Source organism: Camelus ferus, chromosome 3, assembly GCF_009834535.1.
Source record: "Camelus ferus isolate YT-003-E chromosome 3, BCGSAC_Cfer_1.0, whole genome shotgun sequence".
Lineage (NCBI taxonomy): Eukaryota > Metazoa > Chordata > Mammalia > Artiodactyla > Camelidae > Camelus > Camelus ferus.
This window is the reverse complement of record NC_045698.1, coordinates 98,145,267-98,160,027: the sequence shown is the minus strand read 5'-3', so window position 1 is coordinate 98,160,027 and position 14,761 is coordinate 98,145,267. Positions and strand designations below refer to the sequence as shown.

Here is a 14,761-nt window from a genome sequence, read left to right as displayed (position 1 = left end):
TCTGATCATCAGGTATGCATTACTTCTCCTCTTCTGCCAAGACCTCTTCCTTTTTTATTTGTTTTTAGTAGACACAATGTCTTAGAAACATTACAGAAAAAAAAGCCGATATCTTAGTCCTTTGGTAATTAAATGCACATTAACAAATCTATGTCTTGTCCTGATTCCCTGTTGTGAAGCATGAGCAGAGACTAGAAATATCTTCTGGATTGTTGTGAAACATTTAAAAGCACTAGCCCCTCTCTGCTTTTATTATAAAGCAGTGTGAATGAAGGAAGTTGTCAAAGTTAGCTACAGGGGTGTGGGTGTTTTTCTTCCTTCCTTCCTTCCTTCCTTGGGGAAGGTAGTTTTAATTTTATGGGCTCCTTTGTCCCCTCTTATGGTGATCTAACTGCATTGGTTAAAAGGAGATAACCAGTTCTTCAGAATAGTTCTTTTCTAGCCAGGTCTAACTTTATTTAAATGCTGTAGATGGACAAGCTTGTCTGAATTAAAATGGGACCATTAAACAACATGACAGTCCTCACTAATAAGATTGTGACTTTGTTGTCAAGTGAAACTTGTGATCTTTTTGTATGGTTTGTCTGTAAAATGTAATCTTGTGTGTTTTTTAAAATCTTTTTTGGGGGGGAGACGGGGGTAATTAGATTTATTTATTTTTAATGGAGGTACTGGGGAATGAACCCAGGACTTCATGCATGCTAATAAGCATGCACTCTACCACTGAGCTATACCCTCTTCCCAATCTTGTACTTTAATGAAGTACTTTTTCATTATTTTAAAGCCAACATTTGTTGTATCATATAAAATATCTATGCAAAATTTACATACTGTTTCTAATTTTGCTTTAATCTACTCTGGATATAGTAAGGCAACTGCATTTGAAAATAATAGCCACATTCAAATCATTCATTAACTGGGTAACTATCTCACAAGAGGAAAACCTGTTACAGTCTATTAAAGATAAAAAGATGAGACTAATTCTATTTACCTTCGGACAACTTCTTTCCACCCTTCTTCTCTTTTTTGCCCCCTTTTAGGGCTAGTCAGATTCAGCTTTATGTTTGAAGAGCTTAATGGCAATGATACTGACTTGTAGCTTGTTGATAAAGAATTAGGATTTACTTCGCCTTCAAGTCTGAGAAAAGAAATATCAAGTCCAATAAAAGATACATTTTAAGATAGGAACTCAAGAGATTAGTCCTTTATACACAAGGTATACTGAAATACTTGAATTAAAATTTGGCACATGAGATTATTAACAATTTAGAAAAACAAAAACAGGTCAGAGTCCATCATTTATTTTAGTATTAAAATGGATTCAGAATCCAAAAGGACTATAATCAGTAAAAATGATATAGTTAAAATAAAATCAATGTATGCTAATATTGCCAAATTTAAATTTGAATCTTAAAAGTTCTAATAATCTCATTTCATAACTAGAACATGATTAGGAAGACATTGGTGAATTTGTTTTGAACATTCAAGACAGATAATGTGATAAACTTAAACTGTTTAACACAACTTGGGCTTGAAGAACATACTTCAAGTTCTTCTGCCAGGCATTAAAAAGAAAAAGTAGGTGAAGAATTAACAAGTTAGAAAATTTTACCGTGTCTGAGTTTTGGAAGCGGTAGTACTTGTCTTTTCTTCTTGGGAATGGAGTAGCAGTGAGGGGTATCTCCTATCACTAGAGGAATTCACATCCATAGTGAAATTTAACTCTTGGCTTTTACCACCACTACTACTCTCACTGTTGCAATCTGTGCTGTCCAAGTTATCTGAGTCACTATTCCCACCTGCACCACCACCTCTGGGCTCTCCATTTATTTTATTCTTATCTGCCTTTTGCTGTGCTAAGGATATATGTTGTTCTGGTAATATTAAATGTGCAGTGGGAGGGGTCTCCTTTGTTTTGTTCTTCTTATTTTTCCGATTGGTACTGGGAGTTGTCACAACGTTAGCCCTTTTTTTCCCAAACACGTTTGTGAATGTTGCAGATGTTGCAGAGATTCCAATTGTGGTGGTGGTGGTCGCACTGGGAGGTTCTATGGGAACTTCTTGTTCCACTGAAATTATGAAAAAGGATAAAAATCACACTGAGAGACACAGATCTCAAAACAAATTGTGACAGAATATACCTTATAATTCATAATAGTTCAGACTCTTAGGTCATATTTTCCTTTTACCAGTATTCACTAGTAAGTAAAGAAATCTTTACTACTAGAACAAATGCAAATACACTGTATCATATTTTGATGTCTAACTTGGTATAAAACTGTATACAATTAACATTCTTAAGATCTGAAATGCTAGTCTCATGAATTAACCAAAAATCTCAATATAGTTTGAATTTAGGAAAATTTTCAAATTGTATTTAAGAAGTATAATTCAAATAGAACAAAATTATTTGCTTACTACAAGCACTGCCAGACTGTACAATAAAAAAACTCTTTGAGAGTGATGGACACCAACCCTATGTAGCTGCGAGCAACTTATGGAAGAACTGGATCTCTCCCCAGTTGGAAACTGGGGAAGGAGAAGGTAGGGAAGAACCTGAAGAGGAGCTGACAAACCTCTTGCTGTATCACTTCTAGAACATATACAATATTTCACAGGGGAACTTAAATTACAACTGAGTATCTTCAAATTATGTGCTTGCCTTCTCCCTTGTTTCTCTGTATCACTTTACAATGTAAAATATTTAAAAATATTTACTACAGAAGTCAATAGTCAGTTTCAGATTAAAGCAACTGAATATTTATTTAACTAGAATTAGAACAAAAAGCACTCAGAATAAAGTTGACAAACGCAGGAGAATTTTTATCACTATTTCAGATGGGTCATTTCTCACCATCTTCATCATTCTCCTCTTCATCTTCATCCTCTGGTAGTTCTGAATTCTCCTTAGGTTTGTTTTCCTCATCTTCCTCTTGCTTCCTTTTCTGCTCCTCTTTTTTCTTTTTTCTCTTTTCTTTTCTTTTCTCTCTTTTAGCTGCAAGAGCCTGCTTTCTGCTCTCCTCTCTTGACTGCAAATAATGTATATCATCTCATCAATAATGAAATAATTTAAAATAAAGAATGAAATAATATTTTTGTTTATGATACATGGGTATTTCCATGGATGTCAGTCTTAACACACATTTTTTAAAGCAACAAAGGGAGAAATAGATAAACTGGACATCATCAACATTAAGTTTTTGTGTTTCAGAGGAACCACCAAGAAGGTGACAAGACAACCCATAAAATGGCGGAAAAAATTTGCAAATCTTACATCTGGTAAGGGCCTTTATCAAAAATTTATAAAGAACTTTCACAACTCTATAATGAAAAGACAAATAACTCAATTAAAAAATGGGCAAAGGTCTGAAAAGACATTTCTCCAAACAACATATTCAAATGGTCAATAAACACATGAAGAGATAGATGCTCAATATCACAAGCCATCAGGGAAAAGCAAAGCAAATCACAATGAGATACCCACTTCATAATCACTAGGATGGCTATAATAAATAAAACAAATCATGGTGAGGATGTGAAGAAATTCCAGCCTTCATATACTGCTGTTAGGATCATAAAATGGTGTAGCTACCTTGGAAAACAATCTGGCAGTTCCTCAAATGGTTACAGATTACCATATGATCTAGATTGCTAGATACATATACCCTAGAGAAATGAAAACATACTTGTACAAAAACTTGTACATCAGGCTCACTTCAGCAGCACATATACTGAAAAACTGAAATAATACAAAGAATATTAGCATGGCTCCTATACAAGGATGACACGCAAATTCATGAAACATTCCATGCTAAAACAAAGCAAACAAAAAACTTGCAACCTATGAAGTGGAAACAACCTAAATTCCCATCAACTAATAAATGGATACACAAAGTGTAGTATATCTATATAATGGGATATTATTCAGCAATAAAAAGAAATGAAATCTTGATACATGCTACAAGATGGATGAACCTTGAAAACATGAAGCAAAAGAAGCCAGTCATAGAGGACCAAATACTATGTGATTCCATTTATATGAAATGTCCAGAGTATGCAAAAGTATAGAGACATAAAGTAGATGAGTGGGTTGTAGGATGGAGGGATTGAAGGGATGGTGGGTGATACCTAAGGGATGTAGGGTTTCTTTCTGGGATGATGAAAATGTCCTAAAATTGATTGTGGTGATGAAGGTACCTCTATGAATATACTAAAAGCCACTGAATTGTATACTTTTGAATGGGCAAATTGTATGGTATGTGAATTAAACCTTAGTAAAGCTGTTAAAAAATACATTTATATGGCATCTGTTTGACTAAAATGCAGCTATTATGATCTTCATAAGATATTAACAAATTTCACTATGAAAATATTGATGAGAGGCCATTATAGAAAAAATTTTTTCTTACTTTATAGAGTTTTACTTTGGTTAGTACTAGAAAATACCTTTTTTTTTCTTTTTTTTTTTTTTTCAGAAAAGGGAACATGGTAATAGTTGCCTAGCATCATAATGAAAGTTTGAAGCAAACAGAAGCACATCAAGTTACTCATATTTCTATGGAAATTATCCAAAAAAGTCTCACCATAAAAATTTGCCAATGAAGTCCAGTTTTCCTGGTCATAAAGTAAAGCATTTTCCTCGTTCTGAGTCATAAATTGGTTACTCTTTGAAATTCTTATTTGTCTAAATCAGGCGTCGGCAAACTGTATATGGCCTAAATGCCAAATCCAGTCTGCTGTCTGTGTTTCTATGGCCTGAAAGCTAGACTCACTTTTACATTTTAAATGGTTAAAAAAAAATACAAAGAATATTCTGTGACATATAAAAATTATATGAAATCAAAATTTTGGTGTTCATAAATAAAGTTCTATTGGAACATTCATTTAGCCACTGTCTATAGGCATTTTCGTGCTACAATAGCAGAATCAAGGAGTTATGACAGAGATCATGTGGCCTACAAAGCCTAAAATATTTACACTTTGGTATTTTATAGAAAAAGTTTGTCAATCCCCTATATAAATGAGAAAGGGGCTGAAGACTGAAAGAAGAGACTGCATATTCAGCTAACAATTATTTTATCACTCTGTTGGCATAAGAGCAAATTGGCTGTTTAAGGAATTGCTGACCATATCCCTGGTAGTTACACAAAAAATAAACATTTTAGACATGGGAGGGACTTGGTAGTCATCTAACTTCAAACTTCACTTTATTTAAAAATGAATATAACATTTTTTCCCCTTCTGATTTTAACTGTAATCAAGTTCATCATGGAGGTACTAAAATTTATTTAATTCCCTAATGATAAAACCTTAAGGATAACACTTTTCCCCATTCATTATAAGCAACGTAACAGTGACTGTCCTTACACAATCACATCTTTGAGCATTTGTCTAATTACATACCTCAGGCTAAATTTCTGTAACAGGAATGGGTAGAGTAAGAACCCTTTTAAATAAGTCGCTTGTCAAATCATCTCCAACAATAGTTATACTAATTTACACGACGCATCAAAAATCATACTAGAGTGCTAATTTCTCTACAGCTTTGCTATCAATAGCTATTACCAAATCTTTAAATTTTAAGTTTTGCTAATCTGGTAAAAAAATTTTAAATCACTCTGTTACTGTGCATTTCTGTTTATTCATGAAGTTGAGCATTCTCCATCTACTTATTGAATTTATATATTTCTTTTTCTGTGAATTGCCCATTCGTGTGGTCATTTTTTATTCTGGGAAAATTATCTTTTTCTCACTGATTTGTAAGCAATCTGTTCTTCTGTTTTTAACAAGTTTTTTTTTTTAAACGAAGAATTGGTGTCAAAATTTTCAAATCTCTCAAAATGATCCTATTTTTTTCTTCCTTTAATCATCAACAAAATATATTAATGTTAAGCTATCTCCTGCATTCCTGTAATAACTATTTGATCATGGTGCTCATTTTTTAATACAACTTCTGGGTTCACTAACAATACTTTCATTTTCTAGATAAGCAGACTGGGCCTCAGAAAAGTGATCTTCAAAAAAGAAAATTTTTTTTTCCATTATATTACCACACATCCTAGGATATTTAGATACTTACTCTTTAATTTAGGAGATAATGAATCACTTATATCCCAGATCTTACAGTAAACAAAAGATTTCCAATGTTTTAATAAATTTCTTCTCACACTAACGTTAAAGCCACATAGATAGTAATGTCATCTGAAGAACTGTGATCTGCTCAAAAATTAATTCCTCACTTACATGGTTCAAAATTTTTTTTGATAAATAATAGATCAGAATTTTAAAAATCAGTGGTAGTTTGATAATCTATCAATCATTTTTTAAAGTGATTTTGTTAAGATTATTGGTCATGTAGGTGGCAAATTTATTCTAGTAGATTATCAACAATTTCTATAAGGAAAATTATTTTTCCCACTCACCTTTTCCAGATCAAGTTCCTTTAAAAGAATACTTGCATTCTTATTTGCTTCTGCAGCCTGCTGGTCTTTAGCCTTCACAATTGTCTCAACACACTGGTGACATTTTTTCAACAGTTCCTATATTGGAAAATGGAACTATGTAAATACAGGAACACATAACATAAACAAGCCAAATAAAACTTGAGCTTATGAGTATTCCACAGTCCAGGGCTTAAAGCTCAAATTGCTGAATATTAACTAAACCAAATTAAGCTATCCTTTGAATCATGTATTAATCTTTTATCAAAATAAGGTATCATTTCCTAAAAAGTTTGTACATTCTTAGAAAAATTTCTAATCAGTCTAATAGTCTGGTAATAAACTTTAGCTGCAATCACTGAATTATGATCCATAATTAGAAGAAAATCTCAAAATAATTTATGAAAAATATTATGCCCATTATTCATTTCGCAAATGGAGAAACTAAAACATAGAAAGATGAGTTTATCAGTCTCATAGAGGACAAAAAGAACAGGTTGCTAACTATACACTTTGGTATATAATTCCACAAAGAACAAAAATGTGTTTCAACAAACAGTATATTGAACCTACCTTATCTGTAATTGTTGCTATGTATCTCATGCATTCTATATCAGAAGGGAATTGATTTACTTCCTTCACCAAATACTGAACAACTTTTACATGACCCTGTAAGAAGTACAACAAAATATACAAAAATGATCCCTTGAAATTGGCCCACACACTTAAAAACTTAAGGGTAAAAGAAAGGTACAATAACACTTGGGAGTTTACTAAACTTAAAACTGAAATTATGAGAATAAAAACAGTGTTGAGTTTATAAACAGAAAAAGAGAAGTACAACATGCTCAGGAATACATGATGGACCAAAAGACATTTCTCCTGAATTTACTGTTTCTTTTTTTTTTTTTAATAGATGTACTGGGGATTAAACCTAGGACCTCATGCATGCTAAGCACGCTCTATACCACTGAGCCATACCCTCCCCCTTCTCCTGAATTTAAACTGCCCATTTCTCACTGAAAATAGAAAAACTTTTGTAGAAAAACATTATCTCCTGGAATAAATCTATCAGTAAAACAAAAATTCGTGGTATGAAATGACTCAAAATATAAAAGGGAGATTAGTCCTAAAACAAAGAGGATGTTCTAGATTTCAAAGCATTATTTTGGCCCTCTCTTAACCAACTAAACAAGGTAGACTGTTACATTTATCTGAGTCCTATGTCTTGAATCTAGGTAAAATACTTTCTAAATGCTATTATTAGGGGCTGGATGATCTGCAATCAATTTTAAGTGTATCTATTTTAATACAGCCAAACTTGCATATTTTCTCCTACTAAGGTTCTCAAACTTCTTAAAGCATTAGTCTGTTGGTGACAAAAATCAGAAAACTGGTTGCCTCCGGGGCAGAAAATTAATTGAGAATGAGCATGACAGAGCTTTCGAGGATTATGTAAGTACTTTATATCTTTATGGAAAATGGGTTACATGAGTGTATGCACCTTAGATTTGTGTGTTTCACTATATATAAATTATACCTTAATTAAAAGGAAAGAAAAAAATTTTTAATGAAAATATTTAAGATTTTCATTAAAGACACAAAACTTACACTCATTCAATAGTTACTTAGTGACCACCTATTAAATGTATGGCTCTGTGCTAAATAACTGGGTATAAACAGAAGTGAAAAAGACAGTCATGAATCTTGGCCTCCATGGATCTTCCAGTCTGACTGGGGAGATGGGCATTAAAAAGTAAATACATATTTGAATGTATAATTAAAAAATGAGATAAGGAAAATAATAGTGTACTATAAAAGAGAACAAGAGAAACTTTTCAGACTAGGAGTTAGAATTCTCTGAGAAGTGACATTTAAGGATAGTTAGACATTAAAGAATGAGTAGAAGTAAGTCCAGTGAAGAGCGAGGGAAAGAACATTTCAGGAAAAGAAAACCAGTGAGCAAAGGGGAAGGGTAGTAGAAATGACTGGTCTGAGGCTGGTATGAGCCATATCACGCAGAGCTTTGTAAACCATGATAAGTAGTTTATAGTTTATGATAATTGTAATGGGGATAATTATAACACATGAGCCTTAATATACATAAGAGGTATAATATATTTTTATGAGAGTCCACTTGTTTTTGGTTCTCCCTAGGTAGAAAAAACATCCATCTGCATATAAAATCTATCCTTAAATCTCATGTTTTATGTACTAGTCAAGACACCAGATGATTAACCAACAAAGTTGCTTTTAGGTAACTGCATGTAGCTCTTAGATTTGGGATCAAAGATAGTGGAAAAATAGCAGAAGTTTGTGTATAGAAATAGAGTCAATTCTTCAAGACCAATTTTCTTTCTTTCTCACATGATTTCAACTTAAAACTTAATAATTTTAAACAAATTCTATCTTTCCCCCCTACAAGTTACCTTGCGAAATGCTGACATAAGAGGTGTGATTTTCCGGTTATCTGCTGCATCCACATCAGCACCTGCTTGCACTAGCAACTGTACCACATCAAAATGACCACCATTGGATGCCAACCAAAGTGGCGTGTTTCCCTTCTTGTTACGAACGTCAATATGGGCTCCCCTATAAAATGAAAGAATGTTACTATAGCTTCTTTCCTGTGAGAAGAGGCTGATTTTTTCTGTTTTTCTCTAATTTGTCTTTTAGTCTTTTAAAAATAGCAAACAAATAATCTTTCTTTAAAATGTCAATAAAGTAAAACAATTTTATTAACTGTAAAGGCTCTGAAAAGTGAAAGGGATCATAGGAAATTCTATAAATAAATGTAAAATTTACACACCTATTAATCAGGAGCTCACAAAATTTGTAGTGACCTTTGTCAGCTGCTATTGTTAAAGCAGTATCTCTTGAGGAAGGCACAGGGGGAGCATTGACATCTGCTCCTTTATCTAGGAGAACTCTTCCAACCTCTGCATATCCTCCAGAAGCAGCTTCCATCAAGGGAGTAAGACCAGTCTGTTTAAACCAAAAAATTATCTGAGTAAATTATGTTAATTTCTTTAAAGGACTTAAACAATTGACATATAAGTGGATTCTATTTCTGATTTTCTCTCACAAGAGGGCTAGGCAATATTCATTTTTGAACTTTACTAAATATCAAGTGAAAACTTATATTCAGTTAGAAATGCTAGAATGAATTCACTTATATTACTTTATGTTAAAAAAAACAATTTCATAACTTCTTTACTGTTACAAATTTACATGATACAATAACTTCTGTACACAATGAATAGATATTAAAAACGAATAAAATGAAAATATGGCACAATGTTCAATGGGAAAACTTTGTTTAGAATATATTCTGAGAATGCAGTTTGCTAAATAACCCAGGATAAATTCCTTAAATCTTACTCAAACTTGGGTAAAACAGATTAAAATATCATTTCATAAATTTTATGCATGTGTTTTTCATTAGTCTCCAACATTTGCCAAAAGACATTTCTGACTAGTATCATTTCCAAAATAATATGGATTTCTCTAGGACTTCTAATGGATAAATGGGCCACAGTGAATACTTGTACAAAAGATAAAACTGGATAGCAAGAAAGGCTCATTTCTCTTCGTACAATGAAAAGTCTGAGGGAAAACTACACTTTCTCATTTCTTAGATTAAAAGAAAGCAAATTTTGCATTAAATTTTAAGAAATACAAATAACAAAGATCAGGGAAAAATATTTTCATTCAAACCTTTCCAATTTGAAATGACTACCAGATTGGTCACTGCCTGATTATAAAAAATTGTCCAAAAGCTACATATTTCTAAGGCCCTATGCATCTAATAGTTCTAAGGAAAGAAATTTAAAACACTGCCATACTAACTCCTACTTTCTAAATGCCAAATAGTCATGAAATTGTCAGAATTTATCATGGTCAGATTAGATTTTAGTTGTCTCGGTTTTACAATTTATGCAGTAATTTTTTGATTGGGGTTTTTACCAATAGTAAGCACGTGCCTCATGAAAGTATCTAATTAAAGCTCTCTACAAAATTTTCTTACTACAAAAATGTATCACTATAAAATAATTTTACTACATTCAGAAGTTGCAAACTAGACGATTAATAGAGAGCCACTCAAGGCCGAAGATGAAAAAAATACTGATTCTATTTTTCTTCACTGTACTTAATAAAAGTCATGAATGGTGATAGTGTGTCACTGACCACTGTATAGCATAATTTTCTAATCCTGCCTTGGAGCATCAGTTTTAACTTATGACAATTTAAAATAGTACATTCAATTTGAGTTCAGATGCCATGCATGCTTTTTCCACTAGAAATATATCTGAAGTAGTTGACAAATTATAAAATGCTTACCTTTGCTCTATGTTCAACATTGGCTTTTCGGTCCAGAAGCAAACTCACGACTTCTGCTCGGCCTTGGAAACAGGCCAAGGTGAGAGCCGTGTTCCGATTGGTCTCTATTTGGGCATTAATGTCTGAACCCATATCAAGCAGCAGTTTCACTGCAGGAACATGTCCATTCATCGCAGCCAACATCAGGGGAGAAATACCCAGTTTACTCCCAGTCCTAAGGGGGGAAATGTGCTTAGAAAATTAAAATAATATGTTGCCTATTGTTTTTTAAAAAGCATAGACAACATAAAAGATGAAAAAGTTTTAGTAAAAAGAAAGGTTTCTAACGCCAATGAATAATTTTGTTTAGACTAATAATTAAGAATAGGAAAATCTCACAATTTAAAACATAATCCCTATTTACAGCTATCAATTTCCAACTATGTATAACAAAGTATTTTCTGAAATAAGACCTCTTTAAAAACAGCCACGTTAGCTGAAGCAAGCTTTGATTACTTATAAGCACATTATAGGAATTAATTGTTGGCCTTGCAACTTTAGTGCTATCTTAATTAAAAATGGTACTTGTCCATTTAGGAGAAAAACATTTAACTCCAAGGCAGTAATTTACTAATCATGAGTAATAAAATGAACAGGTGATAGATACCTTGAATTAATTTCTGCCCCAGCATTAAGCAGAATCTTAATGATATTAACATATCCTCCAGATGCAGCTAGACTCAGTGGTGTATAATCAGACACATTTCTATGTTCTTTATTTGCACCTCGAGCCAGTAGCAAGTCTACCACCTACAAAGCAAAACAGAACAGAGAAGTCGAGTTTACACCAAGGGTTCACTTTATAATGAAGGAAGCACAAAGAAATGGAACCTATAACTTCCTTGTCTAAATATCAGAAATTTTAATTAGATCCTAAATATTCAAATATTGGCACTAGAGAAATGAATTCAATTCCATATTGAGGAATCAGAGCTATGATATCCCAATTATATTGAAATAATAAGATGTTACTCTTTCTATTCATCAATTTTTAAGTGGTGAATTTGCTTTTCATATGTGTTAGGATTGTGCTTCATTCAGTCCCAATAAATGTTAGGATAAAGACAATTTTTATTTTGCCAAAAAGGCAACAGATTCCTTAAAAGAGCATTTACTAGTCTCATTATAAACTTAGTATATAGAACATGTCAAAGCACATGCAAGTTTTATTCATGTAGCTAAATTACTAAACATATGCATATTTAAAATACAAGTAAAATATTTATAAAATGAAAATTAACATTAATATACCTCTTGCCGTCCACCAGAACATGCCAATGAAAGTGGAGTATCCTTAGTTCGTTCAGATTGTGCTTCTATATCTCCACCTTTATCCAAAAGGATTTCAACAACTCCAACATGCCCTGCTGTTGCTGCCAGGATCAGTGGTGTGAAACCTAAATCAGAAAATAAAAATCTCAGACAAATTTGTGGTTTTTACTTACTAAGTCACTGCTTTTAATTCTCTACTGTTTTAGTAGGAAAAGGTCTTTAGGGCAGATACTTATAATCCTTTAACATAAAACTGTTTTAAGACCTAATTTGTTGGTGACAAAATCCCATAAATACCTGATAAAAAGAAAATGCTACGTCAAGTGAAACTATTAAAGTTTATACTCATAATAAACTTTGATACCTCTGCATGCTCTATTTTTAGATTAAGAAGAAAGGCAACCACAACTTGCTGTACCTGCTTGAAAGTACTGAATTTCTGAAGGATAATTTGGCTCTGTAGATGAACAAATCTGGAGATTCCTATCGAAATATGCTAACCTATCTTTTTACTGAGACAGTCTAGGAACTACTTATCGATAGTGAAAAAACAAATAGTTCTCTGATGTAATTACACTCAGACTTTATTTCTAACATTTCTTACCCTTTTTGTCTCTGTGTTCAATTTTAGCATCTCGTGCAATGAGTACAGATACAAGTTCTTCATGACCACCTGCACAAGCTAACGTTAATGCTGTGTCATGATTGCTCTCAGTCTAGGAGAAGGAAAAAAAAAAAAGTTAGTTTTCTTCCTGTTTACTACGGGATTATCAGTTGAAGAGCAAATAACATTTATTTTCACAATTAATGTACAATGATTATTTTCCTTTCCAAAAAAAGAAAATTAGAATGTGCAAAATAAGTTCAAATAAAGCAGTCTACTCACATGTGCATCAATGTCAACTGAAGGGTACACAGGGGGCATAGACTGGGAAGCCACATTGCTTGGAGACTGTGAACAGGGATCAGGTGTAAGACATTCTGTGGTCTGAGAGGAACTGCTTGAACCAGCGGGAATTCTGCTACTCACAGCTGAAAAACAATATTCATATCGCTGAATTCTACTTAAAAAAGTAAAGTCATTTGTGTACAGAAAAATACAGAAAATAGAAATTTCCATAGCAGTAGTATAATGTAGTAGCAGTTAAATCATAAGCTTTGGAGTCAGATGGACATATGTTTGAATCCCAGTTCCACCAATAAACTTTCTGATTGTAGTCAAGTAGTTTAACCTCTCTGAACCTCAATTTCCTTATATCTAAAATGGGGATGATAATTACAGTACCCCCCTTGTAAGGCTGTTGGAAAGACCACTTGAGATAATAAAGTAAAATACTGAGCATGGTACCTGATGATTAGTACATATACAACAAATGGTAGTCTTTTACATTGTCAATAGGGAGAAAATAGTTTCTAAAAAAATTAAAGGAATTTTATATTTTAGTTTGTAAAAGGCAATTAGATTAAAAAAATCTTGAAGACAATGCAAAAAAAAAAAAAAGAAGAGAGAAAAAACAAGAAGGAGGAGTGGAAGAACAAGTTAGAATATTTCTCACATAAACAGCAGAGAAGATGTAAAATTACTCTGAAAATCTGCTAAAATGAATCAATGTCTGAAAATCAAGCTATTTTAAAAATGAACATTGGAACTTTTATTAAGGACCTCAAAATCTGGTGTTTGAAACTGAGTTAAATGAAATTACACCTTAAAGTCTCTGTATATTTTTTTATTTCATAAGAAATGAAGTTTGCCCCATAAAGGAGGAAATAAGACCTATCTCAGAGAGATGTTGTTAGCAGCCCGTGAGATACTATATAAAAAGCATTTAACACTGTGCTTGCTATATGGTAAGTGTCCAATATGTATAATTATCAGATATTTTATAGGACTTTCAGTTCTATTATTCACCATATGGAAAAATAAAAACATTACAACTCATGAAAGAAAAACATATAATCATTACTAATATAGAAAAAGACAACAAAGCTTCACTGGTGGCAATAACTTCCTCTTACACACACTAAAATTCAATCCAAAACACGTAAGTCTTAAAGGAAAAATGTAAGCATTTCAAGGGTTGAAGAACGTTTTCTCTCTAGAATATGACTGGATCTCAATGAAGGATACTGATCACAGTGTGTGAATAACTAAGTGCAGTATGCTACTTCTTTAAATAATTTAGCAAATTTTAAGATGTTCAGGTAGGTTTCTACATGAGCTGTCCCTTCCCTCTCCCCACCAATATATATAAAATCATCTTGACAATAAGAATTTCTGCAGCTTCTGTCACCAAGTAAATATATGTAATTTAACCATCTGGTTACAAATAGAAATTATTATTTTAGTTCTTTTTTTTGCTTATAAGAACATGCACAATGAAAACAAAGCTTTAAATATTTTTGTCACTGAATGAATTAAAAGTGGATAGTATTTTGTTATACCTCCGCAAAACAGCTGTTATGTTTGGAAAACAGCTCCAGAAAACAAAACACTAAACATTGATACATAGCATCTTTATAATAATAAGATTTTAATAGTGGTTTCATGATTATTAACATATATCTTACTAATTATTTTTCCATCATTATTAAGTTTCTTCATTCATGTCATTTTTTGGTTATCATAAAAAATAGATATTAAAATTTTTTAAATAGTTGATGACAGTGCT

At 32.4% G+C, this 14,761-nt stretch overlaps 1 protein-coding gene and 1 non-coding gene across 12 annotated transcripts in view; one reads left to right on the top strand and one right to left on the bottom strand.

The window, feature by feature from the left end:
• Window positions 1–14,761, bottom strand: part of LOC102509932 (ankyrin repeat and KH domain-containing protein 1) — a 112,320-nt gene that overhangs the window by 16,945 nt on the left and 80,614 nt on the right. For all 11 annotated transcript variants that reach the window (XM_032476881.1, XM_014552921.2, XM_014552924.2 and 8 more), the window contains 12 exons: window positions 12,979–13,124; window positions 12,697–12,808; window positions 12,072–12,217; window positions 11,428–11,570; window positions 10,782–10,995; window positions 9,250–9,425; window positions 8,870–9,032; window positions 7,014–7,109; window positions 6,423–6,539; window positions 2,855–3,029; window positions 1,613–2,069; window positions 992–1,138 (listed from right to left, as the gene is read on the bottom strand). In XM_032476881.1, the coding sequence (XP_032332772.1) occupies window positions 992–1,138; window positions 1,613–2,069; window positions 2,855–3,029; window positions 6,423–6,539; window positions 7,014–7,109; window positions 8,870–9,032; window positions 9,250–9,425; window positions 10,782–10,995; window positions 11,428–11,570; window positions 12,072–12,217; window positions 12,697–12,808; window positions 12,979–13,124 (2,092 nt within the window). The remainder of the gene's footprint in view (window positions 1–991; window positions 1,139–1,612; window positions 2,070–2,854; window positions 3,030–6,422; window positions 6,540–7,013; window positions 7,110–8,869; window positions 9,033–9,249; window positions 9,426–10,781; window positions 10,996–11,427; window positions 11,571–12,071; window positions 12,218–12,696; window positions 12,809–12,978; window positions 13,125–14,761) is intronic.
• Window positions 3,708–3,816, top strand: LOC116662913. Its single transcript, XR_004318996.1, has one exon. It is a non-coding gene; the product is annotated as a U6 spliceosomal RNA (small nuclear RNA).